The sequence below is a fragment of the Hibiscus syriacus genome, unplaced genomic scaffold, assembly GCF_006381635.1.
Source record: "Hibiscus syriacus cultivar Baekdansim isolate YM2019G1 unplaced genomic scaffold, ASM638163v2 tig00110481_pilon, whole genome shotgun sequence".
In the NCBI taxonomy this organism is placed as follows: Eukaryota; Viridiplantae; Streptophyta; class Magnoliopsida; order Malvales; family Malvaceae; genus Hibiscus; species Hibiscus syriacus.
The window spans coordinates 322986-339137 of NW_024062757.1; the positions used below are offsets into that span (position 1 = coordinate 322986).

Consider the following 16152-nt stretch of genomic DNA (forward strand, 5'->3'; position numbering starts at 1 on the left):
TGAACATCATCATTGTTCGAAAGTTCGAACGCTGTATAAGTTAATGGCAACAATGATGTTGGAAATCTGTACTGCAACGACGATATTATTTTACTACTTCCAACATGAATCTTCCTCTAAATCTTCGTTATCAGCTCCTCAAGAGTTATGTTTATCTTAAATGATATTTTAACACGTTCATTTGATACGAAAACAACGCCTGTTTCATCTTCTCGAATTTCACCATCATAATAAACAATAGTTGAAAGTCGCGCCATTCTTTAAGTTTAAAAGTGCGACAATATTTATATCTGCAAAAAAATAACTGAAACAAAACTGATTAAATAAATTATATATGAACGAAAATATAACACAATAATTATTTTACACATCAACGTAAATAATTTAAATAATATAATTTTATATTATTATATGCACTGCAAAACTATTTCGACGTCTGCTCTCGCTTTTCAATTTTACAAACATAAAAATTAATTGAAAATAATTAGTATAATATTTTTTCAAATAATGATAATAAACAATAAGTATAATTAAAAAATTATAACAAAATTACCTTATAACGAAAAATCGCACGAACTTCTAAATCAAATATGAGAAGATTGTCAGAATTATTACTCGTTGACGGAATTTTTGTATTAATTTATAAGTTGAGAGGAGAGATGCGAGGAGATGTGAGAAATTTAACTCGCGGAGGAGTGTATTTATAACTATATAAGGCGCGGTACCTGCACCGCGCTATATGTAATTATTTAGATAAAAGATATAGCGTGGATCAGGGACCGCATTAAATATAATTCACCCTACGTGGCGTATAGCGCGGATCAAGGGGCGCGCTATACACATATGTAACCCATGTTAGCGTATAGCGCGGTACAGAGGGCGCACTATACCCCAAGTGACGCCAAATCAACATATAACGCGATTCAGGGGGCGCGTTTTACTGATACCGGTGTTAGATCAAAAAAATATAATTTGACTGGTAGTAGATCGATAAATATATCGATCACCGGTGATTTTTCGGGAAATACACCGATAAAATTATACACAAATTAATTTATTTTAATAATGAAAAGAAATCTCTTTATCTTCTTCGTTTCCGTAATGGATAGATAAGATAGCCCAAAGACACACTGAAAAATAAGCTCTTTACAGACATAGCGCCAAACTCCAAGCTATGGCGACTTGCATCACACCTTCCTCCTCGCTGATGCTAACGTACGCTGCCTCCATCGTACATCCCCAAGACCTCACTAGTTCGGTTCTGTCCTTCAAGTCCAACAACTCCGCCTTTTCCCTCAAGATTTCCATAGACGGGAAACCCGGCATCGGATGGACCGATCCTTTTGCCAGGAGAGGCTCCAAGAATTTCGTGGTGGCTGCCGTGGCTACGGATTCCGCGGTGGCTGAGGCCGCGGAGGAAGAGGATGGAGCGGCTGACGGTGGCTCTGCTACTCTTACTGCTCCGTCCAAGCCCAAGAAAGGGAAGGCCTCATTGCTTCTTAAGAGAGACAGGGTATGTGATTGTTGAAAATTTTTTACCTGTTGCGGTTGTGTTTATTATGTGTTTGGTGTATGCTAGATAATTTTGTGTCTGGGTTTTTGCTTAGCTTAGAGAACACATTGTTTTTTTGTCTGAAAGTTTTGGCTTTTGAGGCCTGAGGGTCAGGTTTTGAAAGGAAAGAGTACTCAATTCCCGTGATCTTAATTAAAAAAATCTATCCGAGTAAAGAACTTTGCCCTCCCCATTCCAAATCATTAGTCTCTGAGTTTCGGATACGGTAAAGGGTTTTACAATCGAATCAAGTTTAAGTCGAAGAACTTTGATATATGGAACCATTGTCTATCTGAAATGGTTACTCTCGTTCAGTTTTGTTAAATATGCAGTTCATACATTTGATTGTGATGTTTACTTAGATTAGGTTATTTTTCCTGCTCAAACTGCAGACGAGATCCAAGAGGTTCTTGGAAATTCAAAAATTAAGGGAAAACAAACAGGAATATGATATAAAGACAGCAATCACTTTGCTAAAGGAAATGTCAAGTACAAAGTTTGTAGAGACAGCTGAAGCTCATTTCCGCCTTAACATTGATCCCAAGTATAACGATCAACAGCTTAGAGCAACCGTAAGTTTTCAGTGCCTTGTATGATAATCTCATCATAGCCATGATCTGCCTGGCTTTTGGTGTTTCGCCAATATACTACCACGGTTTCTTTGGATCTTTTATCTTATAGGTGAATTTGCCTAAGGGAACAGGACAAAAGGTTAAGGTTGCCGTTCTTACTCAAGGTAGTTACTACTCTTTGATTCATGCTAATCGTTTTTTCCGTAACTTATTTTCTCTTTCATTTGTACTGGAATTTGCTTTTATGTCTAGAAATTCTTGCGAAAAATATAGAGAAAGCTGTTGGCTACACCAAAATCTTGAGGATTACACTATATAAGATTTGACAAGTTTATCTATTCGAAGAATAGGGGCAGGAACTACAAAGAAAACTCTAGAAAAAATACTTAACAGAATGGAAGAGAGAATGATAGGAGATATGTGTCTTTTGGTGTATAAAACAATGTTGTCAGGCGTGGTATTTATAGAATTGTAAACAAAGGTTAGGCTAGAAAAACAAGAGAGAGTGAGAGGAGAGAGGCGTTTTTTTGAGTTATAAAACAATGTTGTCAAGCTTGATATCTATAGGCGTTTGAGAAAAGTTTGGTAAAGAAAAATTAGATGCAACATCCAGGAATGAAGTTATCCTTAATATTGTTGGATTTGAGCTGTAAAACATGAGGTGTGTAGTGTATCCATTGGGATTCAGTAGCCTCATATGTTCCCTAAGATTGTTGGATCTGAGCTATAAAGCTTGATGTGTATCGCCCAGGATTAAATAAGCCTATCTATTCGAAGAACAAGATAGGATCTAAAACTAAGAACAACAGAAGAATACTCAAAGAAAAGTATCTTACAAGTAAAAAAAGACTGTCTGTTTATAGAACAAGGGAAGGCATACTAAACTTTTAGGTGAAAAAGCTGGGGACAAATCCATCGAACCTTTAAAAGTTATTATAAATTTAATGAAGAGAGTGCTATGATTTATAAATAACAGGCTAAAGGCTTAGCAAGAAGATGTGGGGTAAGATCTTTTGAAATATCTCAAATATTTCCAACAAGTAAACATAGTTGCTAGAGTTTGTGACCTGAATTCCATTTGGTTCGGCCGGAAAAGTTTGTGGTGCTTTGCAATCGTTTAGTAGCTGTTATCGATAAAAATGGCTGTCCCTTTTTCCCATATGTATGGGCTTATATGGGGTAAGGGGGAGGTAAGATAGTAGGCTACCCTCAACACTAGGTTGAGAGCAGCTTCCGTAAGAGACCTCCGAATTATGAAATGCCCTCCGTGGGACTCGATCCCACGACCTCAAGGTTAAGAACCTTGTGCTCTACCAACTGAGCTGGTAATCATTTGAGAATGATGTACTCTAGGCGGTTGATAGTAATTAAAGATCTTAAATTGAATCCTATTAGGATAAAGTTTTCTTTTCCTAGGCTTAGCAACAAAAATTAAATGCTTTTCTGTAATATCTTTACAGGTGAAAAGTTTGATGAAGCAAAAAATGCTGGAGCGGATATTGTTGGTGGTGAGGACTTGATTGAACAAATAAAAGGAGGATTCATGGACTTCGACAAATTAATCGCTTCCCCAGATATGATGGTTAAGGTGCTGCTTTACTGCTCTTATTTCAATTAATGAAAAATTGCCTTTTGGTCGAAACGGCAATAATTTTGTCACTCTTTTGTTTTAAAATCTTCCTACTTCTAAATCAGGTTGCAAGCCTTGGAAAGATTCTAGGACCACGAGGGCTCATGCCAAATCCGAAAGCTGGTACTGTTACCCCAAATATACCTCAGGTAGGATCTGATTGTCATGTTTTGATGAGTTCCTGTTGATCATTTTAGTTTTAATGAGTACGCAACCGAATGATGCATGGGAGCTAGCAATGGTGATATAGCCAAAATGTTTATTGAATCATTTTTCTTTCGCAGGCTATCGAAGAATTCAAGAAGGGTAAAGTCGAATACAGAGCTGATAAAACCGGGATCGTTCACATACCGTTTGGAAAAGTAGACTTCTCTGAAGATGACCTCCTCGTGAATTTTCTTGCAGCAGTTGTATGTCAAACACGGTTCCTCTATGCTTCTCTCACCTTCTTGCTCTCCTTTTCTTCCGAACACAACGGAAACCAGAATTGAACTCTGATTTTTATTTGGTTTTGTTCTTAATTCGACAGAAATCGATTGAAACAAACAAGCCAAAAGGGGCCAAAGGAGTATACTGGGAAAGTGCTCATATATGCACGTCAATGGGTCCTTCGATCAAGCTAAATATAAGGGAGATGCTTGATTACAAGGCTCCATCAAACATTTGAAGAACAATGAGCACAATTTTATTTGTTCTTATTTCTTTTATCTAGATGATTGAAGGTGTTTTGACTATAACTGTCGTGTTGGTAATATGTGGGTTGATCGAAATTCCGTAAAAAGTTGTTCATTTATTGAACGTGTTTGAACAAATATGTGTTTAATTTGTTCAAACTCAATTCATCTCTGTAACTAATGGAATATGAACATGAACAATTTGGAAAGTTGTTTTGATGCACATACATTTTCCCTACTTCAACTTAGAAAGGTAGTTTGACCCTATATAGAGGCTGATTTTGTTGACCATCTCCCTGGCTCTCAATTTAAATAAATAAATTGTTTTAGTACTTAAACTTTCATTTTTTTTCCCCCTAAAAATTAATGTTGAATTGTGAAAATGGGTACTAAAATGAAACAAAAACTGAACTTTAGAAATGCTTTTGAAAAATTAAAAATTTAGTTACTAAAACAGACCAAAACTGATGATAGTTTAAATATTAAACACGTAGTTTACCCTTCATTTTACTATTGAATCATCCATAATCACAAGTTGATCTTTTACTTTTATTTTCTTTTACCGAAGGAACAAGTGGAGTTTGAAAGAAGTTTATGCTATTAACTCGTCCATAACCACAACTTGGTCTTTTATTTTTCCTTTAACCAAAATCACAAGCTTGAAAATTGTTAATTGATATTTAATAAGAAATTGATACAAATCTTAAGTGTGATTATATCCTTCTCCGTTCCCTTATAAAAATATATAATTATATAAATACCAGTGTTATTTTTATATAAAATTTTACGACGTTCGATTAGTACGGTTAAGTACCACTAACGATGAACATAACTGAGTATCATTAATTCAATTTATAAAAAATTAAATTTCTAAAGGGTCAACGTATAATTATAAAATAGTTAAAAAATTAAAGGCAAATTATTAAAAATAAAATATTAAGTATATTATTTTATATATTTTAATAATATTTTTAATAAATATATATATATTATTGTTAAAAATTATGAAAAATAATATAATTAATATTTTATTTTAATTAATTTATCTTTAAATTTTAAACTATTTTATAACTATATGTTGAGTCATTTAAAAATTTAAATTTTTATAAATTAAATTAATTATATTTAATAATACTCATCGTTAATAATATTCAACGGTACTCATAAAATGTGACAGACTTATCCTATTTTTATTAGATTTATTTTTTAAAATTTAGGTTGGTAGCCGTCCATAGTAGATATAGGCAACCACGTGATTTTCCTGATCAGTAATCACAAAATTACAAGTAAATAAATACAGAATAAAAGGGTGATTATGCAATTATGATAAAGAAAAGGGGCAAAAGTGGAAAAAAGAGCCAATCACGCGGCGAACAACCGAAGCGGAGCACATTCAATTTCTGACTTTGTTCTCTGACGCGCTTTTGATAATTTGACTTACTGTTTTGCGTAAATTATCAATTTGATAACTAAATTTTACTCATTTTACTTTAAGTCTTTTTAATTTTTTCTGAATATAACATTAGGTTATTTTAGTCACTCAGTTATAATAGTTAACATTATTAAACAGATAGTTATATAGATGCAAAACGACGTCGTTTTGGTAACAATTTATTTTTCTAAAACGGCATTGTTTTTAATGTCATTAACTATTTAATGACAGAGCCAATCACGGCGAACAACCGAAGCGGAGCACATTCAATTTCTGACTTTGTTCTCTGACGCGCTTTTGATAATTTGACTTACTGTTTTGCGTAAATTATCAATTTGATAACTAAATTTTACTCATTTTACTTTAAGTCTTTTTAATTTTCTTACTGAATAATACATTAGGTTATTTTAGTCACTCAGTTATTAAATAGTTAACATTATTAAAACAGATAGTTATATAGATGCAAAACGACGTCGTTTTGGTAACAATTTTATTTTTCTAAAACGGCATTGTTTTTAATGTCATTAACTATTTAATGACAGAGTGACCAAAATAGGATATAGAATAAAGTTAGTTACAAAAAAATCAATGAAAAAAGTTCAGTAAAGAAATTTAATTTTTTTAAAATTCAATGAGCAAAACAGAAGAGGATAAAGTACAGTGATGAAATTTGTAATTTACCCTATTGTTTTACATACGTTTCTCTGACCCACTTTCATTGGAGTGGCTGTAGGTTGGGGGAAATGACGAAAACCCTGAAGGCTTATTGCAGCGAAGCCCTTGCTTTTTTCTGTTTTTTCTTTAATGTCCACAAAATTTTATCTACGGTCAATATAAAGACGAGTGCTACTTTACAGCTCCCAGGTAATGGCATGTCATCCACAATAACATGTTACCTACATTCAATCCAATCGTAATCTTTATACAATTCTTTATTTTTATTAACAAACAAACTTAAATGTATTTAGTGTCACTTTTAAAATCAGAAAAAAAGTGTTTGGCTAAATATGCAAATAGTCAAAAGAATCGAGTAATGATTGTGTTTGCCTTAAAATTTTAGTTGTGTCCACCGTCTCACCCAATAAAAAATATTTATGTGATTGATATATATGTGCCTGTCTTGGAATCCGTCATTGCTTGTATTGAATTGAAAAAAGTATTTCGTAAATGATGGAGGAATTGCTTCTTTTCCGAGAGTACTAAGCTTTAGAAAATGGATTGTTTGGGATGAAGATGAATAAAAGAGTAAAATGTAGGGGCACATATTCAAATTCATCATTCCACCTAACTCAAACACATGGAAATTTGAGCTGGGCCGAAACCGAAAGGAAACGGACCCTTGCCTACCCTTGACTGGCGTATAAATATCAATCCTTCGCCGCTTACGGCCCCAACATCAAATTCCATTCCCTGTTACATGAAAATCATTGAGATTGATTTTTGTATTAACGGGGTGGAATGGGGAAATACGCGGAGATATTGGATGCAGGGGTGAGAATAGTCGCAAGATTCCATTCTCACTGCCCCCAGACTGCTCGCCTCTATTACCACCCACCGGCTAACTCCGACAAGCACCTCCACCTCCACGGCGGCGCCTCCTCCGGCGTAGGCGACATTACAAGAGAAGTCTCGGCGCATATGGGGTCCCACGGTCCCAAAGCGGCTGCTGGTGCCGACGTGAAGGAGTTGGTTATATTTTCCATTTGATGAGAGATATATACAGTTTATTTACCATTACAATGAAAGAAATAAAGTTAATTATTCTGGTATTGATGATCTGTTACTTTGGGTATTTGTCTGTGGATTTCACAAAATTAAGGATATTTATGTTTTGATTAACAATTAATCATAATATTAAATTGCTACCACAACGTAATATAACGATCGCGTCATAACATTTTAAAGATTATTACGATATTAAAAATCGCATCCGTAATATAAATCGTAATTATTTTTAAAGAAAAATATCAACGTCATACGGTCCATAACAACCACAACTATGACGATAACCACAAACACAAATTAGTACTATTTAAATAGTAGAACAGAGTTGTGTATCAACGGAATGAACATTAACGATATTTCTTAATTTCAGTTTGGTAGGTGTAGTTGATCATCACCATCATTCGGAATCGGGAGCCAATGACTTTTGACCAGTGTAATCGTCAAATTTCGTGAAGATTAGGGGCCGTGTCAAAAATATCTTGTCGCTAGTAGCCCTCATCGACCCATCTACTGTTGTTGGCAGTGAGTTGTCTTCATGTTTAATTTTAACCGAACGAATACGAAAAATTAATCTAATGAAATTTTTGTTTGTGTTCTTTCATTAAGAAATTTAATTTGTTCGTGTTCGTTCGTTTAAATGATATACGAATATAAATGAACGAACGTAAATGAATAAACATAAAATTCATTGAGTTTATATTTTAGAAGAGTTCTTTTTTCTTTTGAAGTAATTTTAAGATTTATATTTTATTTAATTGATTTTAGTTTTTTTTTGGTTTAAAATTAATTGAGTTTAAAAATATTAATGGGTTTAAGGTTAAAATTTATTAAATTTTTATATTTCGAACAAGTCTGGAGAACATAAATGAACATAAATTAAAAGATTTATGAACGTAAATGAACGAACGAGCCTTTTGTTCGTACTCGTTCATTTTATTAAACGAACGTAAAATATTGTTCATGTTTGTTCGTTTAATAAATAAACAAACATAAATGAATTTCCCGTCAAACGGTTCGTTGAACGTTCAATTCGTTTACAGGTCTATCTATCACTGATATTAAAGTTATTTATATTAAGTCATAAGTCACGTCACTTGGTGAATAGAATTATTTCTTGATTTAAATTTATACCAATTCAATTAATACATATTAATTCGATAAATCTTTTCGTCAAATGGTTGTTAAACTATTCGTTGAAATGTCTTATCCTTTTGATTCATTTCTTCTCGGCTATTAGTAGATTAGTTGAGACACAAGTTAGAGAAGACTCAAAATTTTGAATATGAAATCACTTAGAAACTTCCTTCCAAATCCATTCTTTTTTGTGACAGAGAAAGACAAGAATAGAGAAGAATAGTGTCAGTCCACAGGGATTCGAAAATTTTTAATTTTGATTTGATCTTGAACCAAGAAATATGTAAAAGAAAAAATTAAAAAGAGGGGGTTTCGAATAATCAAGTAAACTAAATAAAATAAATTTAAAGTAACGAAAGCAATAAAAGTAAATTGTAGAAAATATAATTACGATGAGAGATAGCCTCAAACTTCACTTTGTCTTAATTTATCTCGATCACTGAAATATGTTTTACTTCGGATACTTACCGATTACAATCTACAAGGCTCAACCTTTGTAACTTACTATTTTTTATGGTAAATTAATTCCCAAAGACAATCTTTGAAATTTAATCCTTGTTTGGATTAACGACTATCGATGTTAATGTAAATTCATTCTTTAATGTTGGAAAAGCCCGTGCTCAGATTATGATGTCTCGATGAGAATCAAACTCGATCTTGATTTACTTTAGCGAACCGCCGCTAAGTTTGTTCTTAGGGAATTGAATTTGCTAGAAGCTGACTCTCCTCCCCAATTGTAGATCACAACGTTGATCAAACCAATGCGCGCACTTTCAATCGAATATATTGAGATGTATGTAGAAAGGCCTATCGCCCCTTATTTTATGTCGAAAATCAAGAAAGAATCTCAAGATATGAAGTGTTTTTGTAATTATCACAAGATCAGATTGAATCCCAACTCAACTATCGACTAAGAGAAAGTTTAGTCAAGTATGATATAATTCATACTTGGCGTGTGGAAGAGAGAAAAGATGAAAAAATAAAATAATTTTCGAACTAAAAAACTAAAATCCAAAATTAGTTCCATACAGAATTATGAACATGTACTATACATATCTCAAATTTCACCTCTAGAGGGTATTTATAGCTTTAAGATAACTTAATGAAAATAAAATACTAACTCTTAAGAAAATTAAAATACTTAATTCCTAATTAACAGTAAACTAAAAATCCTAATTAATCCCTAAATTTTCAAAAAATCAACTCACCCCCTATTGACACATTTTTGGTCGATCAAACGAGGTTCATAAAAAATTTCAACAACGCTGTTAACTATTTAACGGTCGAGTGACAAAAAAAAACTTAATATATTAAGTTCAATGAGAAAATATAAAAGATTTAAAGTATAATGAGTGAAATATAAGAGAGTAAAATTCAATTACCAAAATTATAATTTACCCTTTTAAATCCCTCTCATTTCTGTCTATCGAAAATACAAATAAAATATAAATTGGTAATTTTCTAATTTCTAGATAAAATTCGAAACATTACATCAATCATCAAATTCACATTTTTTATAACATGCAAACTTGACGCATAGCATAGAGCGTCCACTAGAGTCATCAATTGGGCAAATAGCCATGGTATCTTCTTCTTTTGCCTTTTTGTAATTTAGTCCTTAAACATTTTTTTCAATTTAATCCCAAAGCTCATAATTTTGAATTTTTTTTAAGTGTTAGTTTTTTTGCCAGAAATACATGTCATTATTTGAATATAAATATTTAACAATTTTAAATATTCATATTAAATAATGATATCATAAAAATTGAAGATTTTTTTTTATTAAGTTAAGATGATAAAATAGTATATATTCTAAATACTCTCAATTATTTGATAATGAATGCTCAATCACCCTGTTGCAGTCGTCGATGTTCGAACCCATGATCTGTTGGAATAATAAAGATTACTTCAATCATCGAGATAATTTGGTTCATGCATAAAAATTGAAGATTAAATTATGTCAAATTAAAACATATGATTAAATTAAAAATATAAGCTTAATAGAGGAACCAAAACGATCATGAAATGAATGAAAAGAAGAAAAAGGAGGACACAAGGCTAGCTCATTGCAGTTGTCCATATAAGAAATCCTTTTTATTTCATTTTTAATTTTAATAATTTTGGGAGCGAGATCGCTAAATCTCTCAAAAACTCAAAATTCAAAATCCCTCACTATGGCCTTTCACGTAGCTTGCCCAATTACATGGTACAACTTTTTTTTTTTCCATACACTTAAAAAAAAGCATTCCCCCCTTTTTAACTTGCTCTCCGAAGCTCGTTGTATTAATGTTTCTATGGGTTCTCTCTGTTTTGTAGTCGGCGAATTTGCTTTTGTTCGCTAGGGTTTCCTCGGAATCTCCTGTCCACGAACTCCAAGAAAGGTTTCTTGCAGGAAGTGTTTCAACTCGAAGCCTTTTTCAAAGATCCCTGGGGCGTTAGGGTTGCTCGAGAGGGGACCGTCCGGGTCCCCGTACCTAAGGTCGCTCCGATTCCTGCCGGAGATGGAGGCGGTGGCGCTGATACCGTCGAGGAGTCGGCCCAGGCCAAGCGGTTCGCGCTTCAGAGGAAGGCCGCTGCCGCAATGGTGGCAGCTGAGGATTATGCTAGGAGGGTCGAGTTGGGTGATATTACGGTGACATTCTTGCACTTGTATCTTGATTTTTACTTTGGGTCTTTGGTTAATTATAGTGAAGTGTGAATTTTGTTCCATTTAGGGGTTATGATGTTTTTCAGCTACATGCGTGTGTTTATATTAATAAATTGACTGTTTGGCCGTCTTTATTGTGCAGATTTTTATGCCTTAAAATAAAATTTATTCTGCAAACGTTTGTCTTCTGTTAATGTCTGTCTGTCTGATGGATCTTTGACTTTGATGCTGTACAAATGCATACTGTAGTGAGCTCGGGAATACTATTATTGAGTTTGAGCTAAATTGGAAAGAAAGATTTAGATATTTTAGTTGATTTTGGTTGTTCATGTTCATTTTGACTGGAAATTGAAGTTTGTAAAACGAAAATAGGAAAGGGGAAAGAAGAGTCCTATCCTATGCTGGGAGTGGTTACTATTTTATGTAGTGTTCCTCTGTTTTTTTTTTGGCATTTCCGAGAAGTGATGACGCCTTTTTTCTTTCCAGGTTGCATCAAAAAGTTCTGCTGTAGATGAGAAAGGACAGTCCAACACAAATGTGATGTGCCGCATGTGCTTCTTGGGTGAGAATGAAGGAAGTGAGAGGGCAAGAAGGATGCTCTCTTGCCGAAATTGTGGCAAGAAGTACCACAGGAGCTGCGTGAAATCTTGGGCTAAACACAGAGGTACTGAAATGGAGGCAGATAATTTATTGTGCTGTTATCTTATACTAGTGCAGTCTGATACATTTGGCATGATTGCAGATCTGTTTCATTGGAGTTCCTGGACATGCCCTTACTGTCGAACCTGTGAGGTAATTTATTTATTCATATTAATACATGTTTTCACTAAATTATGTTCAAATTTTTGGTTGCACTCATCGCTACTTATCTTCCTTCTCTAGGTGTGCCGAAGTACTGAAGACCCAACTAGACTCATGTTCTGCAAAAGGTGTGATGGGGCATATCATTGCTACTGCCAACATCCTTCACATAAGGTTAGATTTGCATTTCTTGTGCTTAAGTTTATACCTTGATTACGAATGGATTGGCTCACATAATCCCTGGATTATGCAGAATGTTTCTTCTGGGCCATATTTGTGCCCAAAACATACAAGGTGTCACAGCTGTGGATCCAATGTACCTGGAAATGGTTTAAGTGTGCGGTATGATTAGTAACCAATAGAGAGAGATTTTTGCACTGAAAATTTACCCTCTCTGTGTAGATTAGTGCTTCATTTTTCTTTTCAATTACAGAAACTCCGTAATATGTCGTTTGCGTTTTTAGTGCTCGAGAATTGATAGCTAATGATGACCTTCTGCTGAAGCATTTCTTTAGTATTAATATCTGAATCGATATTTTTTATATCTCACAGGTGGTTTTTGGGATACACATGTTGTGATGCTTGTGGAAGGTTGTTTGTGAAAGGAAATTATTGCCCTGTATGTTTGAAGGTAAATTCCATTTTTGTAATTATCAATGGTGTTTGCCTGGTCCAACTTAAGGTTTTCTTGGAGAGTTTTGAAAGAATCTCATTTCCTAAAAGAGTTTCCTTCAAACGGAAGAAAAAGAAATACTGGTATTCGGAACTACTTTTATTTATTGATAATAGAAACCGTGTGAAACTGTGACTCTATCATGCTTCATTATTTTCTAAAGCAAATGAACTTACTAGGCATTTTGTTACAACCTTACAGGTTTACAGGGACTCTGAATCAACACCTATGGTCTGCTGTGATGTTTGTCAGCGTTGGGTGCACTGCCACTGTGATGGCATCAGGTTTCTTTCTTGCAACCATTCTAATTCTTCTCTATTTTATTGTTTATTGCATGTTTATGAAGAGGCAGTTGCTGTCATTATGAATTTGTGTGTGGGTGTTTTATTTTATAGATTGTGTTCATCATTCATCAAGTCCAATGAGTTTATTCCTTGTGAATATATAGTTTCAAAATAAATGGTCGAGTTCCTTAGATTCTGTAAAATCCTCCACAAGAGCTGTTTCCATACAAAAGTTCTAGTACACTAGTGAAAGAAGCAAGTGATGCTTCAGCCACACAAGTTTTTGGAAAGTTTTATTTATATGATAGAAGTTTTTTGCAGTGATGAAAAATATCTGCAGTTTCAAGTAGATGGCAATCTCCAATATAAATGTGCAACTTGTCGTGGAGAGTGCTACCAGGTAGCTTTGAATTGCAGCGTTCCTTCCTTCTACCTCTCTCTTTCTCTGAAGGGATATAGGCGAAGGATTCTTTTCAACTTACGATTGCTGCCAATGTTTTATCAGGTTACTGATGTCGAGGATGCTGTTCGAGAGCTTTGGGAGAGAAGAGACATAGCTGATCGAGATTTGATAGCTAGCCTGAGGGCTGCTGCTGGGCTGCCAACTCAAGAAGATATATTTTCTCTCTCTCCATATTCAGATGATGAGGAAAATGATCCTATGATGCTAAAAAATGAATTTGGACGTTCGCTGAAGTTCTCACTGAAAGGTCTTGCTGACAAATCACCAAAGAAGAACAAGGAATATGGAAAAAAGTCTTCAAGTAAAAAACATCCCAAGAAAAAGGCACACCAAGCATCCTTGATTAGCAAAGGAGAATCACAGCTGAGTTTTGAGGGGAATCAGGATATACAATCTCAAGGATACAGCTTGGGTGAGGACAGGAACAATGAAGTTGCATCTCAGATGAATGAAGAACAAGATATTTTTTCTCCTGTTGCTGGTATTTGTTCTACCAATCAGCCAGGGGTTTTGAAACACAAACTGGTAGACGAGGTGATGGTTAGTGATGAAGATAGGACATCTCGTGTGATTAAAATCAAAAGCAATAAATCACACGATTTAGACCATGGAGATGACAATAGAAAACATAGTAGCAAGTCAAAGACTGTGAAAGCTAAAAAATTAGTCATTAATCTTGGTGCACAGAAAATAAATGTTACCAACTCCCCAATGTCTGATGCTTCAAGATTTCAAAGAGATCAAGATGCGACTTCTTACAATGGTATGGCTTCACTTTTCCTGTTTATAATATAACTTGCATTTGCATGGGTTCACATATTATCCTTTTTTTTATAAGAATGGGTTCACATATTATGTTGATCATATTTTCTTACAGTCAGACATCCATCATTTCATCTGATGTGCTGTCAGTGTATACTCCTAGGTTGCAACTTAATATTTTAGCTGCACCAAATTAAATTTAGGTTTTTCTCTGGCCCCTTCAATTGTTAAGATTTTATTCATAGAATGAACAAGATATTAGAGACATGCAATAAAATGGTTTTTTTATTATCTCTTGTTTGAGGTCTAATCTGAAAACTGATCTGCTTTCTCATGTCCGACTACTATTAGGTGTTCAAGATGCAAATCAACATAGAATTGGTGACAAGTTTCTGGAGCGGCATGACATTACTGCTAAATCTGGTGGCGGTAATATATTTATCGTGGATCCATTACCTTGGTGTTAAAAAGATTGCCTTTTTTCTGGAATCGGTTACCATTTGTGAGGTTTTTTTTCCTTCAATGTTCTTCATTGTAACAGTGCAAATTTTTTCTATTTGCAGCAGATGGAGTTGATCGCTCCACCAAGTCAAGAGGTGTGAAAATTATGGGAAGAGAAGGGAACTTGATAAAGTTTGGCAGAATTAGGTCAGAAATTCCTGAATCGAGGTCCAAAGTTGGTTCAGCAAACAGTTCTGATGGACATGGAATTGTTCCTCTAGAACACATACGTATTGCCTTGGGAAAAGGAAACATAGATGGAAATAGGCTCTCTGCTGCACCTTCTGGTGATGTCTCCACCCTTAGAGGGGGTAAAGTGGTGTCAGGAAAGCAGTTGGAAGCCAGAGATGATACGTGTGGTGAAAGTAGTGAGGATTATGGCCACACGCCTATCTTGAATTCTTTGTCAAAGGATCCCAAACCAACTCTTAAGTTTAAATTGAAGAAACCTGTTCTTGACAATCAGAATTCCCAGTTTCATTATGATGAAGAAAAGAGTTCTATAAAGGGCCAAAGGTCGAAAAGAAAGAGACCATCGCCCTTCGTGGAGAAATCATTTTTTAATGAAGATGAAGATGTTAATTTCACACAATCACATCAAGACAGTTTAATGGATGGCATGATGGATGCTAGTTGGATTTTAAAGAAGTTGGGTAAAGATGCCGTTGGAAAGAAAGTTGAAATTCATCAGGCATCTGACAATTCGTGGTAAGATTTGACTCTCTTTAGTCTTTAATACTGAAAAAAACAAAAGTTATTTTGCACATGTTTGCTTCAGAATGTGAGCTCTAGAATTAGAATAAAAGGATTCGTGATGTTTTCATTTTCATAGTTAATCTCCACCAAGTATGTTTCTGAATTCTGATAGCTGTAGACTTTAGATTTTGAGGCTCGTTCCCATAATTTAATCCTCATCTGTTTTGAAATTGAACAAGTAGGCACAAGGGAGCTGTTACGGGCAGTATCGAGGGCACATCCGCATTATTTGTCAGGTTAGATGATGGTAGAATGAAGACCTTGGAACTTGGGAAGCAAGGAGTTCGATTTGTTCTTAAAAAACAAAAGAGATCAAAAGTTTGAAGCTGGAACCCTATTTTATTCTTAGTGAGTGGATTTGTAGAGATTTCTGTTCCCCCATTTTTCTGATCTTGAAGTTGTTTATTTTGTACTAATGTTAATAGCATAGGCATTTTGTTTTCGGGCAGTTACAGTTAATTTTCTAAATAGATATAAACGTAATATTTGAGCCATGTACACCTGAAAACTAATTGGTTATATTCATTGGAACCAATACAAGATTAG

The 16152-nt window shown here is 34.3% G+C and overlaps 2 protein-coding genes across 2 annotated transcripts; both read left to right on the forward strand.

Annotated features, from left to right (window-relative positions):
* Positions 1-1174: 1174 nt before the first annotated feature.
* Positions 1175-4426, forward strand: LOC120128533 (50S ribosomal protein L1, chloroplastic-like). The gene is made up of 7 exons (XM_039146205.1): positions 1175-1513; positions 1945-2124; positions 2234-2288; positions 3585-3712; positions 3820-3903; positions 4039-4164; positions 4284-4426. The coding sequence occupies exons 1-7, from the start codon at positions 1175-1177 to the stop codon at positions 4419-4421; spliced, it is 1050 nt and encodes a 349-aa protein (XP_039002136.1). The 3' UTR covers positions 4422-4426.
* A 6426-nt stretch (positions 4427-10852) lies between these two features.
* LOC120128550 lies at positions 10853-16058 on the forward strand. The gene is made up of 13 exons (XM_039146218.1): positions 10853-10925; positions 11036-11351; positions 11853-12030; positions 12109-12158; positions 12249-12341; positions 12421-12509; positions 12720-12798; positions 13042-13124; positions 13446-13524; positions 13630-14350; positions 14701-14778; positions 14913-15558; positions 15789-16058. Exons 1-13 carry the CDS (start codon positions 10894-10896, stop codon positions 15928-15930), a joined length of 2586 nt encoding a protein of 861 aa, XP_039002149.1. The 5' UTR covers positions 10853-10893; the 3' UTR covers positions 15931-16058.
* The last annotated feature ends 94 nt before the right edge of the window (positions 16059-16152 follow it).